This window comes from Lissotriton vulgaris, chromosome 1_1, assembly GCF_964263255.1.
Source record: "Lissotriton vulgaris chromosome 1_1, aLisVul1.2, whole genome shotgun sequence".
NCBI classification, from domain to species: Eukaryota; Metazoa; Chordata; class Amphibia; order Caudata; family Salamandridae; genus Lissotriton; species Lissotriton vulgaris.
Genome location: NC_141685.1, coordinates 451,914,172 through 451,936,968, shown reverse-complemented (window position 1 = coordinate 451,936,968; position 22,797 = coordinate 451,914,172). Strand labels below are relative to the sequence as shown.

General features: G+C 44.7%; 1 protein-coding gene across 1 annotated transcript in view; it reads right to left on the bottom strand.

The window, feature by feature from the left end:
* Nucleotides 1–22,797, bottom strand: part of EFCAB7 (EF-hand calcium binding domain 7) — a 413,197-nt gene that overhangs the window by 306,071 nt on the left and 84,329 nt on the right. Inside the window, 2 exon segments of the mRNA XM_086953570.1 lie at nt 719–930; nt 6,251–6,438. Of these exon segments, the coding sequence (XP_086809696.1) occupies nt 719–930; nt 6,251–6,437 (399 nt within the window). The 5' untranslated portion in view covers nt 6,438.

Below are 22,797 nucleotides of genomic sequence, written 5' to 3'. Positions count from 1 at the left end.
ACACATATAACAGATATAGTGCATTCTGTAATCGAGATAGGTGCAAGAAACCAATATCTGAGATTTAGGATGCCCCTTCAAAGATCAGAAAACATGGGGAATAAGGATGGAACAATTTTCTATTATTTAGCTGATGATGGGCTGGAGTAAAATGGACAAATGAATGGGCTAGGACAAGCAAGTGTTTTTTGTCTAAAGTTACAAAAATAGTTGAGAATGTGGAGACTAGGAGAAAACAGAAGTGGATAAGGAGGGGACACATTGGTCTTATCTGTAGTATTGGATCCAACAAGCTAGGGGCCTCACAATTTAAAATGAATGTTGACATTCCTCTACCTAATGAAAATGTCATAAAGTGGCATACAAAAAACCCTGGTTTGAAAATAAATAATCAGTGTGCATTACTTACAACAAAGTTCACAATCAACATCAACAAAGTGATCTTTTTCTATAAGAAGCAAAGGTCAAATTTCTTGGAACTAAGTACTTATGACCCACCTTTATGACGCTAATGCAATACCTGCACCCTGCCACAACACTTAAACTAACAAGGAGTGGTGAATCCCATGATCGAGTCCACGTCTCGCAGGTCAAGAGCCGTACACCTACCTATACTGCATGTTTTTGAAGACCGTAGTGGAGCACTTGTCGTTAAATAATAATGCACACAAAATATTGACCTAAAAATAAAAACAAGGTGAATCGTAATCATACTCACTGTTGTTAGGATCTTTTGAAGATCAGAATGTGAAATGTAACCTTTGTTATTCACATCAATCTTTTTGAAGGCTTTCAGCAGTTCTGCATTTGTGATTGGTGTTTCATTCTTTACTATCGTGCAAAAATCATCAAAATTCAGCTCTTTTGTTTTTGTTGTCCAGTACTTGCTCAGAGTCCTTCGAGATGGATTTCTTCCTGCCCGCTGAAGCACTGCAAAATGAAATATTAACCCAAACATTAATCTGAGGGTCAGTAATTTGCCGTTCTTGCAGACACATTGTTTCTTATAACAGGAACATCCTTGAGAACAAAGTAACAATGTTTTTGCAGGTTGACATGAATTTAGTAAACACATAAGCCTTGAAAACATTCTTAGGGGCCTAGCGTCAGTGTTGCTGTATTACAGAAGTTGCAGGAATGTTAGTAAAAATGAGTTTTCTGATTTCTTTCATACCTGTAAAATAAAGGGTCACTTGAATACAAGTAAAGCTTGATAGCGTTATTATACTACTGGTTAAAGAACATGCATAAATTGTTGATTATGCCCTCTGTAGAATCGCCTACCCTTCCTCTTTAATTCAAATGCCGCCTCTTCCAGAGGAGCAGAGGAACCTTAAAAGACTGTCAGCTGAGTTATAGACTCAGCAGAACTGAGACAGTGCTGCAATAATAGGGTGATGGCCTGATAAGAAGATACATAGGGCCTGATTTAGAAATTGGCCGATGGGTTACTCAGTCACAAAGGTGATGGATATCCCGTCTGCTGAAATATAAATCCCGTTGGATATTTTTCCGTGGACGGCCCATAGTCATCCATCTCGTACTCACTGCAGGTGCGTGCACCCTGCTGACAACTGCCCTTAGCAAGAGGTCTAAGTCCATTACAACTATCAGACATTCAGTGATGGTAAAAGAAGATGTCCCCATTACAGCAGACTCCCAGAAAGACAACAGAGGGTGGGTCATCCAAGATTCTGTCTAACCTGTGACAAACTCATATGCTAGAATTGAGACACAGTGCCCTCCCGGATGTACGGGAACTACACTGTGGAAAAGTATGCCAACAGTGTGACCCAAATGCTACAGAAATCACCAAAATTGGACTCTGCCATGGCCGACTGTAATCAGTGTGGAGTTAATGACAGTTATATGCTCTTGATGATCCAGATTAAACACTTTTTTATAGCTTTTAGTTTACCAGACCAAACCTGTCATAGGACATGCAGGTACTGTTAAAAAAAACACTAATCGCCTATTCATATAAACCAAGCCATTCAATGCCAAAGAGGGCTTGCACCTAATGTATAAACTGATCTGAGGCATAGGGCTAACACGGAGGAGGACATTGATATAGACCATTTCAGAGGATTCTGACCTCAACTGGACATTACTCATATAGGGGATGACTGTAAAAGAGAACATCCAGGTGGAACTCAGTCTTTGTGGCGTCCTGTCTTTCTCCTTACCAGGCCTACATGATTCACAGTGTGGAGGGTCTAATTGCTGTACACAGCACAGAAGGTGTATTCAATATTGTAATCCCCAAGAATATAATATGGGTCCAGCAGAACATGCTGGAGCGTCTACATAATTGTAACCTGGGCATGCCTTAGCTTTTGCTTATCCTTTCCTCAGCCGCAGCCGAAGACACGCCGAAGAGCAGCCAAAGAGCTGCCCGTCCGCGACAGGACAGGGCAAGGGGGCAATGGGCACTCATCATCTGGACCCTTCATCTTCAGGGACTAATTCTATCACGTACACTGCCCAGGCTCTATTAAATCTACGATCTACACCTCAGGTAGGCTGTATGAGAGAATCCTGGCCATGTCCAGAGGGCCTCTTTTCATGTATAAACTGCCACTTTCAATCATCTCTCGCTAACCCCACTAACAAGGAAAATAAAGCGAAATTCACACAAATAGGTGGCCTAAAAAGTTTCCTTCTGAATGTTCGCTCCTTGCCCAAGCATCACCATGAGGTATGGGACCTTGTACATACGTTGCAGCCAGATTTATGTTTCCTAACAGAAACCTGGCTGAAACCCCATACAGTCCCAGTGATAACATTAGGGGTTCCTTTAGGCTATAAGTTCCTAAACTTAGATCGTCCTGAAAAAACAGGTGGAGGCTTGGCCATCATGTATAAAGAGGACTTGAAGGTCACGATATTGGAACAAAGGCACAGCCCACTATTGGAAACTATGATTTTTAAAATTAGTTCAGCTGCTAGAACCTTTTGGAAAGGAGCTTTAGTTTATCGCCCCCCAGGACCCTATCCGGGTTTCACCCTCTCCCTCCTGGAGCTACTAGCCCCGTATTTTAAAGCCAAAGAAGATTTTATCCTTCTCGGTGATTTTAATGTTCATGTAGATAACCCCACGCACCCAGAAACTTGCTGATTTATCCACCCTAGGATTACAGTTGCAGAATAGTGGACCAACACATATAGGGGGTCACACCCTAGATTTACTATTTTCTAACTGTGCCAAGGTACAATGTTTATCCGCTAGCGAGATCAGTTGGTCGGATCACTCTCTAGTGGAGTTCATCTTATTGGGCTTGAATAAACCCCCCCAAAGGACTCCTTCTCCGCCAATTTGGCGTCAACAGTAGCATAAGGTATCCTTGGAGGAGCTACAGAAAATATGGAAACAACCTATCCTTACAGATAAGGACAGTGTGGAATCTGCACTGTCCAAATTCAATAACTCACTTATAGAAGCTATTGATACACTGGCCCCTCTGAAGCTACATAAGCAACATCCCCCCTCTAAAGAAGAAGCCTGGTACACTGAAGTACTTAGAATAGAGAAGCAGGGATGTAGGAAGATAGAAAAAATATGGAGGAAAACTAGAACTGAGGAGAGCAAGAAAGCACATCAAGAGGCTCAGTCTAACTATTCTAAAAACATAAAACTGGCCAGGAAGAACAGTCTCACTCAGCAACAGGCAGAGGCAGGCAATTCATCGAGGGAGTTGTTTAAAATTTTACTGGCTTTCGTAAAACCGGTAGCCTGTGAGAGCCCTGACGAATTCTCTCAATCCCTTTGCCATGATATTTCATGGTTTTTTGAAAATAAGATAAATTTGATTTATGATAAAATCATGGTGGCCTCCAGTAAAAGGAATAATATTCCTCCCCCTTCCAATCTGCCTGCATCCAGAGAGAACTCATTAATGTCCTTTCCAGCAATTTGTGCCCTAGACCTTCCTCCCCTTATCAGTCATATAAAATCGGGGTCTCCTGATGATTTTTCGCCTGCCAAAATGGTTGCACCCCTGAGCACCCTGCTTGGACCTTTGATCCAATCAGTAATAAATCTTTTGCTTAGGGAGGGACAAGTGTCCTCGGAATGGAAGAAAGCGGTGGTGAACCCTATCCGAAAGAATGCGGCACTCCCATGGACAGACCTCTCTAATCTCCGGGCCCATCTCCCTCCTGCCATACCTTAGTAAGATGATCGAGAAGCATGTGAACACCCATCTATCTAAATATATCGAAGCAGCGGAAGGTCTGGACTATTCTCAATCTGGGTTCAGACCTAATCACAGCACCGAATCAGCCCTCCTTTCAGTGACCGATAACATCAGGATGCAACTGGATGGAGGGGGCTCTATGATTTTGGTGCTGTTAGATTTATCCGCTGCCTTCGATACGGTGTCACATGAGGTACTTCTCGGTCATCTAAGGGAAGTGGGCTTAGGAGGTATGGCGCTGTCCTGGTTGGAGAGTTTTCTCTCAGGCCGCTCACAAGAGGTCAGACTGGGCTCCCATCATTCCATCTCTAGGGAGCTCACCAAGGGAGTGCCACAGGGCTCATGCCTAAGCCCCACACTGTTCAACGTGTATGTGGCCCCCTTGGTGGACATTGTAAGAACTTATGGGTTCACCCCGGTGTCGTATGCCGACGACACTCAACTTCTGTTCCCTTTTAAGACTCTTACGCCCGTATTAAAAAAATCTTTTGCGGACGGAATGAGGGCAGTATCAGACTGGATGGCTTTAAATTGCCTCCAGTGCAATGTAGGCAAAACAGAGGTTATGCTGTTCGGGGAGGCCACGCTTTTGTGGTCCCCTGAATGGTGGCCTCTGGACCTAGGACCAGCACTGAGCCCTAAACAGACTGTGAAAAATCTGGGAGTGCGATTAGATCAGGCACTACTACTTAAAGAACATGTAGGTCAAGTTGCCGGATCTTGCTTCCATGTCATCGGACTACTATGACATGTTTTTCCTTTCCTGCCTGATAGTCACAGGAAAACACTTGTCCAGACTTTGGTGATCAGTAGATTGGACTACTGTAATGGTCTGCTTTTCTCGGCCAATGAGGAACAACTCAATAGATTACAAGTAGTCTAAAACACTGCGGCGAGACTTGTCCCTAATGTCCAGCCCAGGACTTCCTCACGCCCCCTTCTGGATAAACTCCATTGGTTGCCGGTGCAGCAACGCATTACATATAAAATCTGCTGCACTATACACAGATGTTTGTTTGGCACCGGCCCTAAATATTTGATTGGAAAATGTAACTCCTATACTCCGGGACGTTTTTTGCGTTCCAGTGAGCTACAACTTCTTCAGATACCCAGGATTAGGAGATCTAGGCAGAGAGGACGAGCCCTCTCCTACAAGGGCCCTATCCTCTGGAATTCAATACCCCCCATTCTGAAACAAACCACTAATTATGCATCCTTCAGGAAATCATTAAAAACTTACTTATTCTCGACTTCCTAAAAACTATAAATGATCAATCATCCTATAGACCATGGACCAACTGGGCAATTCTTAACTAAAAGCGCAAGCGCGGAGATACCCCTTCGGGGGTCGAGTCCTGCGCTACATAAGAATATAAATAAATAAATCACACCGGTAAACAAAATAAAGGCATCATTTTTTTCACTCACGTATAGAACGTTTCCAACCTGACCCACAGCAAGTACAAACCCCGCCACATTGTAGCATGCTTCCCATTCTATAATGGCGTAGGAATCCCTTGGAAAGAAATGAAGAGGCCACTCTCACACACATTGAGCACCCAATTTATTTTATTAACTACTTCACAGAGTTTGCTGTGAAGTAATTATTAATAATTATTTCAGTGTAAACCCTCTATGTCCATTTATTGGCCAACAAATGTATCAGCAACAAAATGTAGATATTTTGTTCTGTCATGAAGTGGCAGTAGTTGATATGTAGCTACATTAATCGTAATTTCTTATGGCACAGTCAGGTGGGGTAGCAAGGTGTTCATTTCACAAACTATTATCAGCACAAAAAAATCTTTAACGATTACAGATGCTTTCTTATTTTGGATGAGAAATAGGAATATATATTATGTAGATTACTCCCAAATCTTTTCACTATAAAGCAAGGAGAAAAGGAATGATTGTCATAACTGTGCATCATTTGTTAATCACCACAAAATTGAGAAACAACAAAAAAATGATTTCCATAAGCAAAGATGGAGGACCTCCTTGCAACAGCACAGTTTTCTGCACAAAAAGGGTTATAATTAAATCTGTGTACAAACCTAAGCACAGCTGCTCTTTGGTGTTGATGCTGTCGAGGCTGCTTTTAAACACTGTCAGGTAGGCTGCTCTGCAGGTCGCATAGAAGTTCTCTTCCTCGCTGGACGGGGACTTCTCTGATTCTGGACTTTGAGAACGTGTAAGCCTCTTACTGGAGAGAGATGTGCTACTGCCATGGAAGCTGGCCATCCTGTTAAGTACACGCACAATTAACCTGGTTCCAATTCAAACTAAAACAAAATCAAATCTTACTTCATTGCGGCTAAAGTTTTTCGAGAATATTTTGTTACTCAATGCCCTGCAACAATCAAATTTAGGACTCAAAAATGCTATTTTTTCCACATTAATTAACAGAAATCTCTGTCACTTGCAGCCAATAGGAAAAGCCTTACCATCCTGAATTCCCAGATGTGCCCTGAGAAAGGAAGTACCCCATGTGTGTGTCAGCATAATGCATGCAATAAGAGTGAAACAAATGTTAGGATAACATTGACACTAAGTTGAATTCACATAGTCCAAGTTTGACTGGTTCCTGTCCATTACCATGGGCCCGCCAAGATATGTTGGATCCTCTTTTTATCTGTATTAGACTGGATTAGCTGAATGGTAGAACTTTAGTCAATTCCGGCAAATGTGAGGAACATATGCTATTTTTGCGAATGTTTCACGTGTGCAAGGCATTCTGGGGAACAACATTAGTAGCATCCACATAGGCGACACATCCTGGACTCTTTTGAGATTCTAGTTTTCAAAAATGTCTGAGGATGGTAGGGTGTTCCTTGGGTGGTGTCCGACCCGGGGCCTAAATACTGCACCTACCGACATCCCCACAAACATTACAATTCCAAGTAAAAATCTTGTTGTCTTCAGCTTGCATTTTGGGCGCTTTCCCTATACTGGTGATAGGCCCACCCAAACAAGCGGAGAACTGTTTCTTTTGGGAGAGGAGTTGAGACATTGTTGCCTTACTTGCAGTGTTCCCAGATTCTTCACAGGAGCAGAATGAAGCCATTACCCAATGCCTATCCAAAGACCCCCTCAAACCATTGAAATATTTTCATGAGAGCACGAAGGACCCTCAGGGGGGAAAGGAGAAGTGAACAGAGATGAGACAGTCTCTGCTTATGGTTGCCTGCTAGGAACTGCTGTTGTCAACCTTCCTTCACAGTGGTAGTAAGGAGGACTGCAAAATAAAATAACCTAACTTCTTTCAGCTACTACTAACAATGACCTTCCCCTCTAACTTCCTTGACATTTACATACTTTTTTCTGACTAGACCTTTGCCTCTCTTCTGTTTGGGTAGGTTGTTAACAAAGTCGCTCAACCTGTTGAGTGTTATCTTCTCTAGAAGGGCCAGTAGTTTTAATACCTGAAAGACATTATGAGGTAAACTCTATTAAACAATTATAATTGGTCTGTGTTCTATTTAATACTTATAACCTATACTCACTAACTTCTTTTCCTTTTTAGATTTTTAAAGTTTCTTTTCAATTTGTAAATTATAGGAGTGGTAAGTATTCTCTTATTTCTATTCTATGATGTATTTACATAATGTACAGGGTATATTCACATGAAACAGTTTTTTCTTTTGTTATGATACTAAACAATTTCCTTTTTTAGGCTGCAATGTTTCCTTGGTACTTGCGTGTACTGCTACCAAGAAGAATTCCAAAGTGTTGTTCATCCATCGCCTCTTCGTGAAGACGTTGACAAGAATTCAAGAGTTTCTTATGGAGAAAACCGGAACGGGCGCGTAGGCAGGAAACCCGATCTACTGACGGCAATACAAGAAAACACCTCTAACTACTCTGACTAAAACACACAGGGACTAGGACTGAAGCACAACCATACATGGTCGTAACTTCGGTGAAGTGCGCAGAACGATGGACGCGCTCGAGCTTCCAAACCGCTCCTTGCGCACTTCATGAAACAACTAGAGCACTGACTCTAGTAGGCCACCATCTTGGAAAACTGCGTTTGCATTAATGCGGTCCAAGATTGGTGTGGCCTTTTGTTTAGGTAATCAGCAGAGAACATTCTCCTCGTATTACTGGCTATTATCGTAGCCCCTGCAGTTGGCCAACAACACGATCCTTCAGGTTTTCCTTCCTGATACTTAGTTATACATAATCACTTGGGTCTCAACTGGGTTAACAGACTCCCTCCTGTTTTCTGTTCTATGCATAAATGTGGCACCTCAAGGCACCCATTTCAGAACCATCCTGGACCGGTAGAAGATCAGAAGAGGACTAAGCCTGCTGTCTGAGACCTTTTGTCTCAGTCATATAGGCTTATCTATATGACTGAGCCTGCTCTCCCTCTTATTTTCAGGACACAGACATAAACTCCAAGGGTCATAAGACTGATCTCTTGTTAAAGCTGCAAGAACACAACAAGCTACAAGAGACTTGTTCCTGTAACTGCTCAGCCGACCAGTGGCAACTGAGCCTGGACTGCACCCTCCTGGTGGCCACTTTCTTCCACCCTGTGAGTCTCTATTTGCCTTTGAGTTCCTGGGTGGCTTTAAAAGTTAACTCCTGTTGTAGATTGGGACTTTAAAGACTAAAAGACTCAAAGTAAAATCTTTGACCAGGGCAAACTTGGTTAGTGTATTCGACCCTTGCACCATAGCTGTCGCGATCAAATTGACATGATTCACTCTAACATGGATAGCAGTTATTACCTGAGGTGGGTAACTAGCTCTCAACTAATGCCCCAATTTCTTACACAAACTAAATACAATTGTATTTGTGGAATGTCCTCTGCATCTCCTAAACCCTTTTGCAGGGTGGTAATAATAATAACAATCATTGGTAAATGCAACAGGTTTCGCCTATGTGATTAATAACTAGTTCTTTTTCGTTGTAAGTTGTTGCTTGGTGAGCAGTTGCACAATATAAGTTATTGAAACTTTGTTAAAGTGTTATGATTTGTTTATTGAGAAAGGCAATACATTGTGCTCTTACTGGTGGTACCTTACAGCGGGATAATAGGTAAATGGAGGAGAAAAAAGAAAGAAAACATGTACCCGATAAGAACGATTGAAATGGGCGCTGCCATGGGGAGATTAGGTTAAGGGCGGTTGAAAAACTAAAAAAGCACAGTGCAAGTGTTGTGCATTGTAAACCTAAAAAGTAGTTTAACAAAAGCAGATGAAAAAGTTTCTTGGGCTATTGACCCCTGATAACATAAAGAGGTGAAGAAAAACAGTACATATTTAGAATGAACATTTGAGCAGTTGTACAATATCAGTGAAAGAAACACAGTTATGTGATTGTTTCACTGTAAAAGACAATTTTTTTAATTACATATTTTTCTTTAGGAGAAGGTATTTTTAAAAAAACTATTTTGCAAAGCACACATTTATTTTGGCTTCGTCATTTTTATTTTTTTAAGATTTAAACGGACATAAATTTCCAAATAATAATAAGCACATAGTAAATATGTTACTTATCATAAGTTGTACATATTAAAGAAAACATAAATGTGTTTATCAATGGTCTTCTAGACATATTGCACAGTAGCGCGGGCTGCTGTGTAACATATTTTAAAGTTAAAAAAGCGCTATGCCGCTGCCAGCGGCACCGAGACCTCACATCGCCCCGTAGGAAATCTAGGCAGTGATAATGAGTGCCAGGAGAGAAAGAGTTCAATATAAGGAAGAATAAGAAGATGAAGAGGCGAAGGGGAGATAGAAGACGTGAGGGAAGAAAAATGAGTTAACACAGGATAGAAAAGGAGGGTGAAAGAAGAGAGAGAGATGAACTAGGGAAGCAAGCGGGCGAAAAATGGATGTTAGAAGGAGAATTGAAAAAGAAATGGGAAAAGGGTTTAATTAATAAGGAAGATAGGGAGGGAAAGAGTAGTGTGGGGGAGAAAGAACAGAGTGATGGAGGCAAAGGGGATGGAAGAGAAAGAAGAAGGAGGAATGGACTCGAGGCAGACAGAAAGAAGGAACTTTTACGAGGGATGGGGAATACGAAGGTAAGAAAAAAGAGAAGGATGAAGGAAAACTTCTGTTTTGGAGAAATGAATAAATGAAACATGTCTGGAAATGTGACCTTTTTATGTGGACGGTGCATCACGGTTTCTCTCTTCAAGATAAATAATTTTACAACATCATCTGGACACTTAGCAGCCATACTATAAAGTGGAAGAAAACAAGCCCACGTTGCTAGCGTGACAGCTGATGGTTTTTTCACAATGTATCTTTAGTATTAGCAAATGCGCATACCAAGGGGTTACCAGATATTACTTCAAGAGCACATGGAGAGTCCAAACCATGGTCCTACAAAACCCTAGTCCTGGCCTTCAAGGCGCTACAGGGCAAGGGGGCCCACTATATCAGGAAAAGAGTTCTTCACTATGCCCCCAGCACAACCCTAAGCTCATCCCACCAACACCTGATGGTCGTTCCCAAATTCTCCCGGTACCTGAATCGACAGCTGCTCTTTTCAAGTGCAGGTTGCCCGTGCCTGCAACCTGTTACCAACGCCAACCCAAAACCTGGATGTTTCAACAACAACTTGAGGTTTCTCTCCCTTTTTTTATCACATCGGTCACTAGGTTAGCCATACGGTCCTATTAGCTCCGGGGCACTCTTGAGTAGCTGGGCTCTCTAGAAGTACCTTATAACATAACATAACATAACATAACATTGGTCACTGTCACTAATCCACAACTGAGTAGTGCCATTACTAAACTCATGAATTAAAGTGTTACTAAATGGATACTGGTGCAGCGTACAAGGGAAGTCCATGCTTTATGTAAATAAACACAGTACATGGTTATCAAACGTTACTGAAAGAGCACATTGGGATGCCCGACAGTAATCATTGTCACTATCCCACCTCCGAGTAATGCTATTGCAAAGAACACAAGCAGGCAGTTTTGCAAATTGATATTATCGCACAACAAAGAAAGCCCAAATAGAGTATCTAAAGACTGTATCAAAATTGGTAGATCAAACTTACCATCAAGGCCACAATCCGCACAAGGGCAACAATAGATGAAACAAGCCACAAGGGAGAGCATCTGTGACCCGTATATAAACACAAAACAAACAGGCAAAGGGCACGAGGTGACCATCCATGGGTGAAGAGAAGGTAACCGCCATGTCATAATGTCCAGCACTTATTTCTGTTTTTCCTTTCTTGCAAAAAGCAGTTTCCCCCAAAGAATCAACCTTCCTTTTCAAGTTATCTACCCAGGAAAGTTATCTATGTGTTGTCGTCTGCTTTTTGTCAGCATTATGTGAGGAGTTGGAAACTGTCTGATAACACAGAGCTGTAGAAAATGTCAGCTGGCAGCCTTTCCGTTCACATCCTGAGGTGACACTTGAAAAGTGCTGTTAATGGGGGGCGTGGCTTGGATGGCAATGGAGAAAGTTGCCTGAGTCCGGAGCTCCGCCTAGACCCTGGGAACAAAGAATAATCTAACGCAAACCAGCACCAGAACTAGAGGGCAAACCACCCCCAGTCACGTCGGAACTACCCGAGACGTGGAAAACCTGGTCGTGGAGTATAAACGGAAGGAAATGAGCAAGCTCTTCAAGGAAAAACCACAGACTCGCCCAGAGTTCGGAAGCAAGATGGCCGGTCACTGACAAACTGGAAGACCCGAGCGTGGATACCCACACGAGGGGAACGGGACGAGTAACACCACCGAGGTCAGTGCATCCCTTAAAGCAACCCGCTGGACCCCCACCGCAATAATCAGAAAAAGTCCCCCAGCCCAGAGGGGTACGCACCCCTCCCACTACAACAACAAGCCAAAACCAAAAGCAAAACCAGTCCAGGTGGGCGGCCATCTTAGCTGCGCAGCAAAATCGTACAAGAAGTGGACCACAGCACGGAACGGCTCGGTCAGAGGCAGATGAAAAGACCGGCAAGCATAGCCGTAAAGGCGCGCGACAACCACTGCAGCTGCCGAGAAGCGAACCCAGGCTTTAAAGGGCGCGCCAACGGCAAGTAAGCAGGACAAAGGCAAAAGGGAAAGCGGAACAGAGGAGGCGGCCCAACCCCGAGGCGGAGCACGCAAATGCAGCAGCCCTGAAAATGGTCGCTCGAAGTCACCCACTCGTAGCTTCCACCCGCCGCAATTAGCGACCTCCAGCTCAAATGGGAGCGCTGCCCTAACTGCATGCAAAGACACAAGACAAAACTAGGGCTGGGGGGGGGGCATCCAAAGGAGAAGCAGGCAAGAGCCCGAAATACAAAACCCCCCTTAGCAGCCGGCGCCAGAGTAAACAAAGGAGGCAGACTAAACAAGAAGGTGTACCCAAAACAGAATAAAGGAACCCACAGAGCAGGGAAGGACGGTGAGGGTCACAGGTCCACTCTAGCCAGGCTTGGGTAACTGTCTCCAAGCTACGCCTTGGACATCACACTCACAAGCCAAGCAGCAGAACACAAGCATAGCTCTAGCGTCAAGACCAGAGTCTGTACAAAGGGGGCAAGCACCATAGCGGCTCCAATCACGAGAGAAGCCTCGAGGTGGGGGACCACACCAATGCTGGGCAGACCCACAAGAAAGGCCACGGAAAGTAACAGAGGATCCTCAAAAGCGAGCCAGCACCGCCGCCCAGTCAGCAGCGTGTAAATCGGAACAGTGAAGGAAGATTCATCAAGTGAAGCGAGATATAACAGACATGGCCGGGAACGAAGGAAAAATCACACAACAATCAAAGAGAACAGAGCGGACTCCCTAACGGAATCATCAATCAAGCACAAACCAGACATCAATAGCATATTAGACACAAGACTGAAAAACATTGCAGAGGTCCACGACCTGGCTAAATCAACAAAACAAAACGACGGATGCAATACAACTGGAATTAGCCGCTGTTAGAGCAGATATACACGTGGCCAACAACAGGCTGACGGAGGTTGAACAGAGGGTGAGCGACATAGAGGATGGAGATAAACAGACTAATAAAACTATCTTAGTGCTAACCAAGACAACAGCTACCCTCCTCAGACACATGGCGGAGCTAGATGATCGCAACAGAAGGGGGAACATCAGGATCCTAGGTGTCCCAGAAGGCGCAGAAGACAAAGCAGGCTCCTGCGTGGCACTGATTCAAGAGCTAATTCCACATATCACAAACATCAAATTTGACAACCCCTTTGAATTGGATAAGGCATACAGAGTGCCGGCCCTTAAATCCACTAACAGAGCGTGTCCAAGGCTGTAATTTGTAAACCGCTCCGTTCACACCACACGGAAGCGATCTTTGGAGTTGCCAGGAAAAACTAAAACTTGCTATGTCACGACCAAATGATAATCCTCATGCAGGACTACTCAAAATCAACGGTGAACATAAGGAAAGGATTCCTGGCTCAGAGGGACAAGCAAAGGAAGGAGAACATCACTTTCTCATTTGTAGGGCCCACAAGGTTTAGGATCAATGATAGGGGAGGGACACACGTCTTTGAAGACCCGGCAGAGCTCTCAAGGTTCCTCCTAGGTCCTCCACAGCAGGAAATGGAAACCGCATAAGCTGACACGAGCAAGAGAAGAGCATCACCAGAACTAAGGGTTGAATAACCAGGAAAAATCAAAAACAGGGATAGTAACCAGATTTGCAAGAACAGAAAAGAGCCATACCTCAAGCGCCACAAATAGAACGAATCCAATGACAAGCAGTGCATCACAAATCACCAGAAGGAGAGAGACCGCAAAAAGGAACTATGAACAAAGACAAAGGCCCTCTGAGGGGGACCAAAGATACCAAAGAACTGCAGATATCCTTTCTAGTGACACAAGGGGAGTTCACCCGAGGGGGGCGGGAAAAGAGGGCCGAAGGGAAAAACTGGTAGAAACATAGGTTATGCTTTAACTACAATAACAGTGACTTGAAAGGGGAAACGTGTTTAAATATATCAGAGACACCAGGTGATATTTACTGCTGTCCTCATAGATCTTAAAATGTCCTTCAGCAAAGTTAGGTGCAAGGGCAACAAAAATACAAAGAGTAGATGAACTAGCAAAGCAAATAGGAAACACACATATTGAATTATAAAAGAAATAAAACATCTTGGTTATGTAACCGTTATTCCACAAGGATTTTATGTTTAAAGGTCAACAGATCAGATAAGAAAAGCTTAGCTGATGAGCACAAAATAGATATGATGTTGCTATAAGGAAGCAACCTTACCAATATCATTAGCAAACAAGTAATTAAGATAAGGAAAAGATTTTGTTTGGGTAAAAACCTCAAAAATGGAAGACAAAGTGTAAGTCAAATAAGGTTCCAAAGTGAAGAAGGAATTTCCTCCCAGCCTAGCTAAAACGAATGCAGACTCATCCCATGGTTACAATCAGCCAATGGAGGAGCTAGTATAATGAAATTGATCACTTTGAGGTCTAAGCAGAAGATTGATAATTAAGGTTTCCCAATAGTAGAACAGAACATATGAAAAAGGCAGATTAATTTGATGGTTTATGTATTTATACGTAGTCTATATGACGTAGTCCAGGATTGCAAGATTGGATGGCAGGCAGTGCTTAATTTGAGCCTGTGGTAAGTGCTCGGCAACGGCACTTAATTCTTGGCACTGGTGCCTGTGACAGTTTGTTACATGGTGGTGCTGCCTGACAGATTTGAGTATGAGCACAACAACAGCTGTTTATTAACTTAATATACATTAACAATCACTAATACGTGCCACCAAAGCCATTCTTTTAGCTATGAGGGCCTTGACTAATCTGAATGGTCCCACTTGTAGGAGTGTTAGGGTTAGTAATTATGTTGGTACTGTAATCGACAGCGCTGGCAAGGGCAATGGATGGTGCGAGCTGCTGTGTCCTCCTGACAAGGGCCCTGGCACTTATTATTTTACAAAGTAACCACTGATTGCAGGTAATTGGTAGTGAGACATACTCACCAAGGACATTAAAGTTACCAGCCCCAATAAGGTTTTTGGGTGCTTACTCGGTGGAAAACAAGAGAAATAAGAATTTTGAAGCAAAAGTAGTGTTATATACCTCAGAGGCCTATATAGTATAAAGTGGTAGAAATAACATAGGTGAACAACAAAGCCTTAAATTGTAAAAGTTTTGTGAAGATACTCAAGACACTCTCCAATGACTTATGAGCAAAGGCGTTACTATCGCTCCCTCTTTGAATCGGTTTTCACAGATATATCAGAGAGCCAGAGAAATGACTGGACCAGAGTCCTCAGATTGAGAGGTCTCAATAACAGAAATCCATGCTGAAGACATCAAAGAGATATAGGCCCAATGTGTTATACAATTGTTATTACATTTTAAGAAGCAATTCACAAAATCACTGGGTTTGCGACCTCAAAATGGTGTTTCGCCATGTAGTAAACCCCGCTCCATCTCGCAAAAATTGGTTTGCGAATCATTCCAAATCGCAATTTCGGAGGATTGTAAAAGGGGCATCAGCTTATTGTTAGGATTCGAAACAACATGTATCGATGGTCTGGGACTACTGAAAAGTTACTGACATGTCAAAGGTGGTGGCAACTGATTTGTAAAGGGGAAGATATCCCCCTTGGCAGTTTACCTTTTGACAATAGTGTAGGGGGGCCTCAAGTAGAGCAGACAATGCCTTTCCATATGAGATTTTTTTGTTGTAAAAGCATGTTCAGTTACTTACCGAAAATGGGCTGCTTTAAAAAATAAATGTTTCCTGTTTGGGAATGCGAATGTAGTGTAGTATATGGAGATCTGCTGTCCTTTGCAAGTCATCATCACCAAAGGCCCAGGGTCGTAAATGCCAACCTGATGAATTTATATTTATTAGGCAGGTCGGTCTGAACCGCCTGAGAATGGGCATTTTGATATGGAATCCATAAGTTACCTAGCCAAATGACAAGCGTGTCAAAAATAGTCAGTGGACAACATGCACCCACTATTTGCAACTTGACTGTTTGTAGATTGGGCCAAATATGACATTTTTGGCCTTAGATTTGTCATTAAAAGGCATGATATCCAAAAGTTGGTATCGAATAGCAGCAGCTGTACCCATAAAGTAGAGATAAAGAGACAGCGGTTCAGGAGTTCATGCATTAGTAGGGGGTTCTTTGCCAAGCAAACACCTCGTCAAAACACTTTATCATGGATCACTTGTGAAAGGGAAGCGCATAAACATATAAAGTGAGTGAATCCAAGCTCAAGGAACGAGAGCCAGGGATGGTGGCCCTATGCCTGACTTGTGCCTGAAAAGGTCCAGATGAGCTTGTCACTAGTACCTTTTGGACACACTCTGAGGATGACAACTTTTTGCTGTAACTATAGCCTCACTGAAATTGGATGTGAAGCTGCACGGTCCATCGCCAACTCCAGAGGTTAAGAAGGCCTAAGGAGACCAAATGGTGGCTTCATTAGTTACAAATAGTAGGACAACTCAGTCTTGGAGATCTCCAAAACATATGCGCAAATATGGAATTCGGTGTGCTGTAAACACATTCCTTTCTAGGTGCCACTTTCAACAGATGCAAATGGAAAGGGGAGTGGGAAACCCCTCTGCAGCTCTCTGTGCAGCACTACCTGGTGCAAGGCAGAAACTAAGGATGGATTTACACCGCAGTGTGGCTGTGTTTGAAGCTTTACAGTTGCATTCAACCTTTATTTCCTGAAATAGAAGAGCCCATGTCAGCTACACCTCTTTGCAAGCTGCACCTATCCCTGAAGAATTCTCTGCAGACATTCAGCTTTTGCAACATGACTGGCTGACGTCTACGATTTTCACACAATCTTACAACAAACAGAAACGTAGCCAATTTCTGTACTTCACTATTCTAAATATTACAATAAAGGTCTGACACTGATTATTGTTGGATAGGACTATACACCACCACTACTATTTCAATCTCATCATATAGAAATCAAAACCCAACCGCCAGAGGACTGTTGGTAACTTTAGCTGTGATACACACCTAGCATTACACACGACTAATTATGTAAAGTACTCAGATAACATGTAGAGTGGACTGGACTACACTCTGGAAGTAGCATAAGCATCCCAACCAAATGGGTGAACCTTGAGGTCACATTTCAACATCATCATGATTCCCTTTCTGTTGGAATTTCCAAGACTAACATAAATAATACACACATTATCTCAAAATACCCTATAGAAGAGCTTCAACATTTCAGCAATGGTGCTGATTCCTACAACCCAGTTTTCCAAAAGCTATGTTTTATAGATTGTAGGCCAGGGCTTGCCAGCAGTTTTTATTTTTTTAAGGAATTTGTTTTCGCATCACTTGCTCACTAGTTCCAGTGACAGCACGTTTTAACGTAAAAAAAACCTAAAGGGTCAACATCCGTCACGAGTGGCATTACAGCCATAACCTAGTGCCATACAAGCAACCAGGATTCGGCAAGAGCAGGGTTAACCCACCTGCGGCAATTTACGCACGGGAATAGGGCCCTAAAATATATTTTGAGTTTACAAGAAATAGCAATTTCCTGCACTCAAGGCTGCGATGTCCCTTTATATGAAGTGGCCAGCAGACTATGGCAGCCGTGTGCTATTATGCCAAGGCTGATTAAAGGTTCTAAGAAGGCCATCGCCGAGGAGCACTAAATCTCGCTGTATTGTTGCTCTAACTGCCTCTAACATTATTTTAGCTAGCTTTGACTTCTGGAAATATATTCCAGCATAATAAATTGAACATCTCAAGTTTAGCAACAAGACAACCGCAGAGTAGGTAGGGTCCCCTTCAGGACTCATTGAGCTCTTACGCACGAGGCCTAAATCACCGGCGCCATTGTGAATTATATGGGTCTTTTCCATTCAGGAAAGAAAGATAATAATGGCCTCTCACGGATGAAGTACCCTATTTATAATACACAGGCTGAATGGCTGACACTTTCCTATTACCGGAGTGGTGAAGGGCCCCACGGGGACCTGGTGTCACAGCCTGCTTGCTGCTCTCTTCTGTCGGTTTAATTAAACACTACGGCGGGGCCCAGCACGCGCACGTAAGGCGCAGGTTCAAGTCAATGTCGAATCACCGAGACTCGCGGAACGGCACGTGCTGGTCATGTGATCATTTTGTTTCTATACCGCTACACTTCTATTGGCAAACTTAGGGGATGTTTGTGTCCGGGCCATAAAGTCGATTTTTAAAACTCTGACAAGAGAGTGAAAAACAAAATATTTTAACACAAGTTAAAATATTCTGTTAATGGGGTAGGCTGTGTACATGGGCATCCGCAGAAATGTTTCCAGGGGGGGGGCAACATTTTAACTTCATCACCATCCTCCGACATGATTGAGCACAAGTATTAAATACATTTAATAAAAATTCTAATAAGACAAAGAGCTTAAATAAACAAAGAAACCCATAGGGGGAACAGAAAAATCTTGTGAGGCGCCACAGTAGATGACGTGGCAACTACCATAACACAGAGGAAAAAACTAAAAATGGCCAGAAAGAACAAAAAAATTCTATATCAGGTTGACGTGGTTCTAGAGCATGGGTACTCACAAACTTTCTCTCGGGGGGGGGGGGGGGGGGGAATTTACAGTGTGGTTTGTGGCCGAGGGCTGCACCGGTGGGGGCGGGGTCAGTGGGGGAGGGAGTTGGGGCTAGAGCAACAAAAAAACTATGACCATGAGGTTGAACACATGCCCCTGCAGCGGACGCCTTCATCCACTGAGCCACCAGACCAAGCATACACACATCTCTCTCTATCTCTCTCTCTCTCTCTCTCTCTCTCTCCTACCTCTCTCTCTTCTACCTCTCCCTATCTCTCTCTCTCCCTCTCTGTCTCCCTTCCTCTATCTATCTCTCTTCTCTCCCTCTATCTATCTGTCTCCCTCGCTCTATTCATCTCTCTTCTCTCCCTCTCTCTCTCCGTCTCCCTCCCCCTCTCTCTCTCTGTCTCCCTCCATCTCTCTTCTCTCCCTCTTTCTGTCTCTCTCCCTGTCTCCCTCCCTCTCTCTTTCTCCCTCCCTTTCTCTCTGTCTCCCTCTTTGTCTGTCTCCGTCTCCCTCCATCTGTCTCCCTCTCTCTGTCTCCCTCTCTCTGTCTCCCTCTCTCTGTCTCCCTCTCTCTCTCTCTCTCTCTGTCTCTCTCTCTCTGTCTCCCTCCCTCTGTCTGCCTCCCTCTCCCTCCCTCTATCACCCTCTGTCTCCCTCCCTCTCTAATTATCCCTCAGTCTCCGTCTCCCTCTCTGTCTGTCTTAGTCCCTGCCGCTGTCTGTCCCTGTCCCTGTCTCTGTCTAACCCTGTCTGTCCCTGTTTCCCTCCCTCTGTCTCCCTCTCAGTTTCTCTCTGCCTGTCTGCCCCTGTCTCTGCCTCCATCTCTCTCTGTCTGTCTCTATCTCTATCTGTCTCCCTCCCTCCCTCTCGCTCTCCCTCTCACTCACTCTGTCTGTCTCCTGCTCTCTCTGTCTCCCTCCCTCTCTCTCCCTCTGTCTGTCTCCCTCCCTCTGTCTCTCTCCCTCTGTCTCCCTCCCTGTCTCCCTCTCTCCCTGTCTCCCTCTCTTTCCTTCTCTCTCTGTCTCCCTCCCACTATCTGTCTCTCTCCCTCTATCTGTCTCCGTCTGTCTCCCTCCCTTCGTCGCCCCCCTCCCTCTGTCTGTCGCTCTCTGTCTCCCTCCGTCAGAAGCCATTTATTTATTTCAGGATCTATTCATAAAATATAATCCTAGTACATTAATAAATCACTGGATGCATTTTTCATAATCCTTCACCTATCAAAGTGTTTTCTGTTAAAGAAGAGCAGATCTGATCAACAAATTGGTCTTTTTAATTAGAGAAAACGGCCCGAAAGAACAAAAGGAAGGTGACTTGGAAGGCTCTGGCCTGCTTCTGTGTAAGGATGCTGTGCGGTCCGTGCATTGCCCACACATCTGAACCCATGTGGATGCTGCCATTGCAGTGAAGCATGCCAGTGAATCCCCCCTCACCCCACCGCTTGCTGCAGGCACGTAACATGGCCACTTCAAGACTCGTCTGCAGCGTTCTCTTGTTCCATCAGGTCTGCATTTCTGCACACTGCATCCTGCCACAGCACCATGGACGTCATATTGGGGTCACCAGGGGCCGCGGCTGAGACCCCTGGCTCGTGCCTTTCAACCCATAACACTGCCTTTGTGACACCTGGCCCGACAGATCACAAAGAGTGAGGGAGGGAAACAGACAGACAGGGAGTCTTTAAAAGACCATTTACTTGTTAATAGGCTAAGTTGTGAATCGCAGCACTGCTGCTTTGGTGTCAGCTGACACTATTTAATTAAAAAAAAAAACACAGGTAGGATGTCTGCACTGCAAGGCACCTTAAAGGCAGAGGGCCCATTGTCATTCTTTATGTGATGATCAGGAGCTGACAGAATGACAATGGGCCACGCCACAGTCTGCATGAGATTCGGAAGGGGTTTAGAGTTCAGAGAGAAGTGCGAGAGGCCCCAAGTGAGAGAACGTTTCAACTCCTGGGGCTTCTCGCACGAGAACAGCACAGCCTGCTGTAATTACCACATTGTCACTGGGCCAGCACAGGACAGACAGGCGATCCAGGGGGGGCAAGCGACCCCCCTTGCCCCCTCCTGCGGACGCCCATGGGCTGTGAGCGCCTATCAAGAATCTCATTGACAGGGAAAAACATGGATGTCGAATCACCAAAATGTCAGGGATAGCGGAAATAATATTACACACCCTTGGGCTGTCAATTATATCACAGCGTTGACCACCTTCTCCCACCCTTAGACCAGTGGTGGCTGGTGACATTTAAAAGTGGTGAGGCGTAAAAGTTGCGGCGTAGTGCACTGTAGCGAGCGAGCCTGAGCTACATAAGAGCGGTTCTGGAGGGTTCTCCCCAGAGAAAACATTGGAAAGCGTGGGCAAATGGTGCATTTTCAAGCAAATTTGAGAATGGAAGAAGGTTAATAAAGCAATTGTGGTTTCAATTTAGGTACAAAGGGGTTCTTTGGATTAGTGTTGGCAAATCAATAGTAGGCATTGGCATAAGTGCTGGGTACTATTACTCACTATGATGTAAAAAGTGAGAGGAGTTTTGGAATTTATAATGTGATCAACAGACCTTCACGCTTCACCTAATATCTGCCCATAACCCACCCATTTCCCCATTCTGGAAGTCTTTGCCCAGGGCAACGGTAATGTGCCTGCTGCAAAGAACATGTACCAGGCAGATCACAAAAGTGCATAGAATGTAGATAGTTCAATGGGTCAGTTAATGCTTTTGTCAGAGAGATGCTTTTGTTCTTGCAATTTAAAAGTTACAAGCCCAACATAGCTGAGAGAGCTATTAACTGGGTCATCAAAGAGCTGCATACCACCACGGGTCTGTTCTCAGATCCACTGCCATACCTTTAGCTTTTTTCAGCGTGTACCCTTATTCCTGTACCACGTCCCTCTCTCCTTACATAAGTGCTCACATCGCTCTTCAGTATCCCACAATAATCGGTGCTGTTGTTTGATCTTTGTCTCTAAAAAGCTATAGCCCTTGCCACCATGACCGCTACTCAGACCCCTACCCTGGCTGCCGAGCCTCTGTAATCTGACCCCCAGCTGCTGACACCGGAGCCTGTTCTGTTCTGCCACCCCCACTCCCTCCACAACATGGGGCCTCTGCAGGGAATCCCCATCTTCTTTTTCCTGCCTGATTGACCGCCCAGCCCCATCATACTGCCCCAGCCCTGCCTACACCTGCCTGGTTGATAGGTCAAGGGGTGGCATACCGTCCCCTTCTAACGCTGCCTCTGCTGCCAAATCATCAGTTAAAGTGCCTACAGGCACACCCTGGTTTACAACTTGGGGCTGCTCTCACCCCTTGACTCGGGCCTTGAAAGGCCCTGCACCAGAATATTCATCTGCGGCGCTGGGAGGCTGTCTCTCCTTCCAGGGGTCTTTGTTTTCCACACCGCATGTGGCCTGCACCTCTCCCGGACACCTACTTTTGCTGCAGTGCAACTGCGGCCACCACTCCGCCGGACACTGCTCCCAAGAGGCGACTCCTGCCTGTGCCTACCCAGGCCTCATCTGAGAAGCCAGGCCAGAGATCAGCATGCCCACAGCACATACCTAGAGTGCACAGGGTCTCCCGCACTGCCTCGTACATCTGCCAACCTCTGTACCTACAATCAGCCAGTCTCGGCTGGCTCACAATTCTCAGAGGGGGGGGGGGGGGGTGTAATGGGTCACGCGGGTGTGAGGGAAGGGGGTAATATTGCACAAATCCAGTCGCGGCTGGGGAAGGGGGTGATGTCGCTCGGGGGGGGGGGGGGTTAAATATTAAAAAGCCAAAACTTACTTCAGTCACCGCCGGTCCGCGCCACCTCTGCTCCCCGACCCCTTGGCGCCTCACGTCACGAATGGGGACTGGCAGCCCCTCTCAGCCAATCCTGGCGCTTGGGGCACAGGTTTCTCTTTGCCCACAGCACACCCATAAAAGTTCAAACGCAAGTGCGCATGAGTGGGCACGGGTAAAAAATTCGCCCTCCGTCCCCACTCATGCGCACTTGTGTTGCTTGCCCTGGTAACCTCATCATGTCAGTCAACATGACGCCACCCCTTTCAGACTCTGAAGGGGGTGGGCGATGTGATGT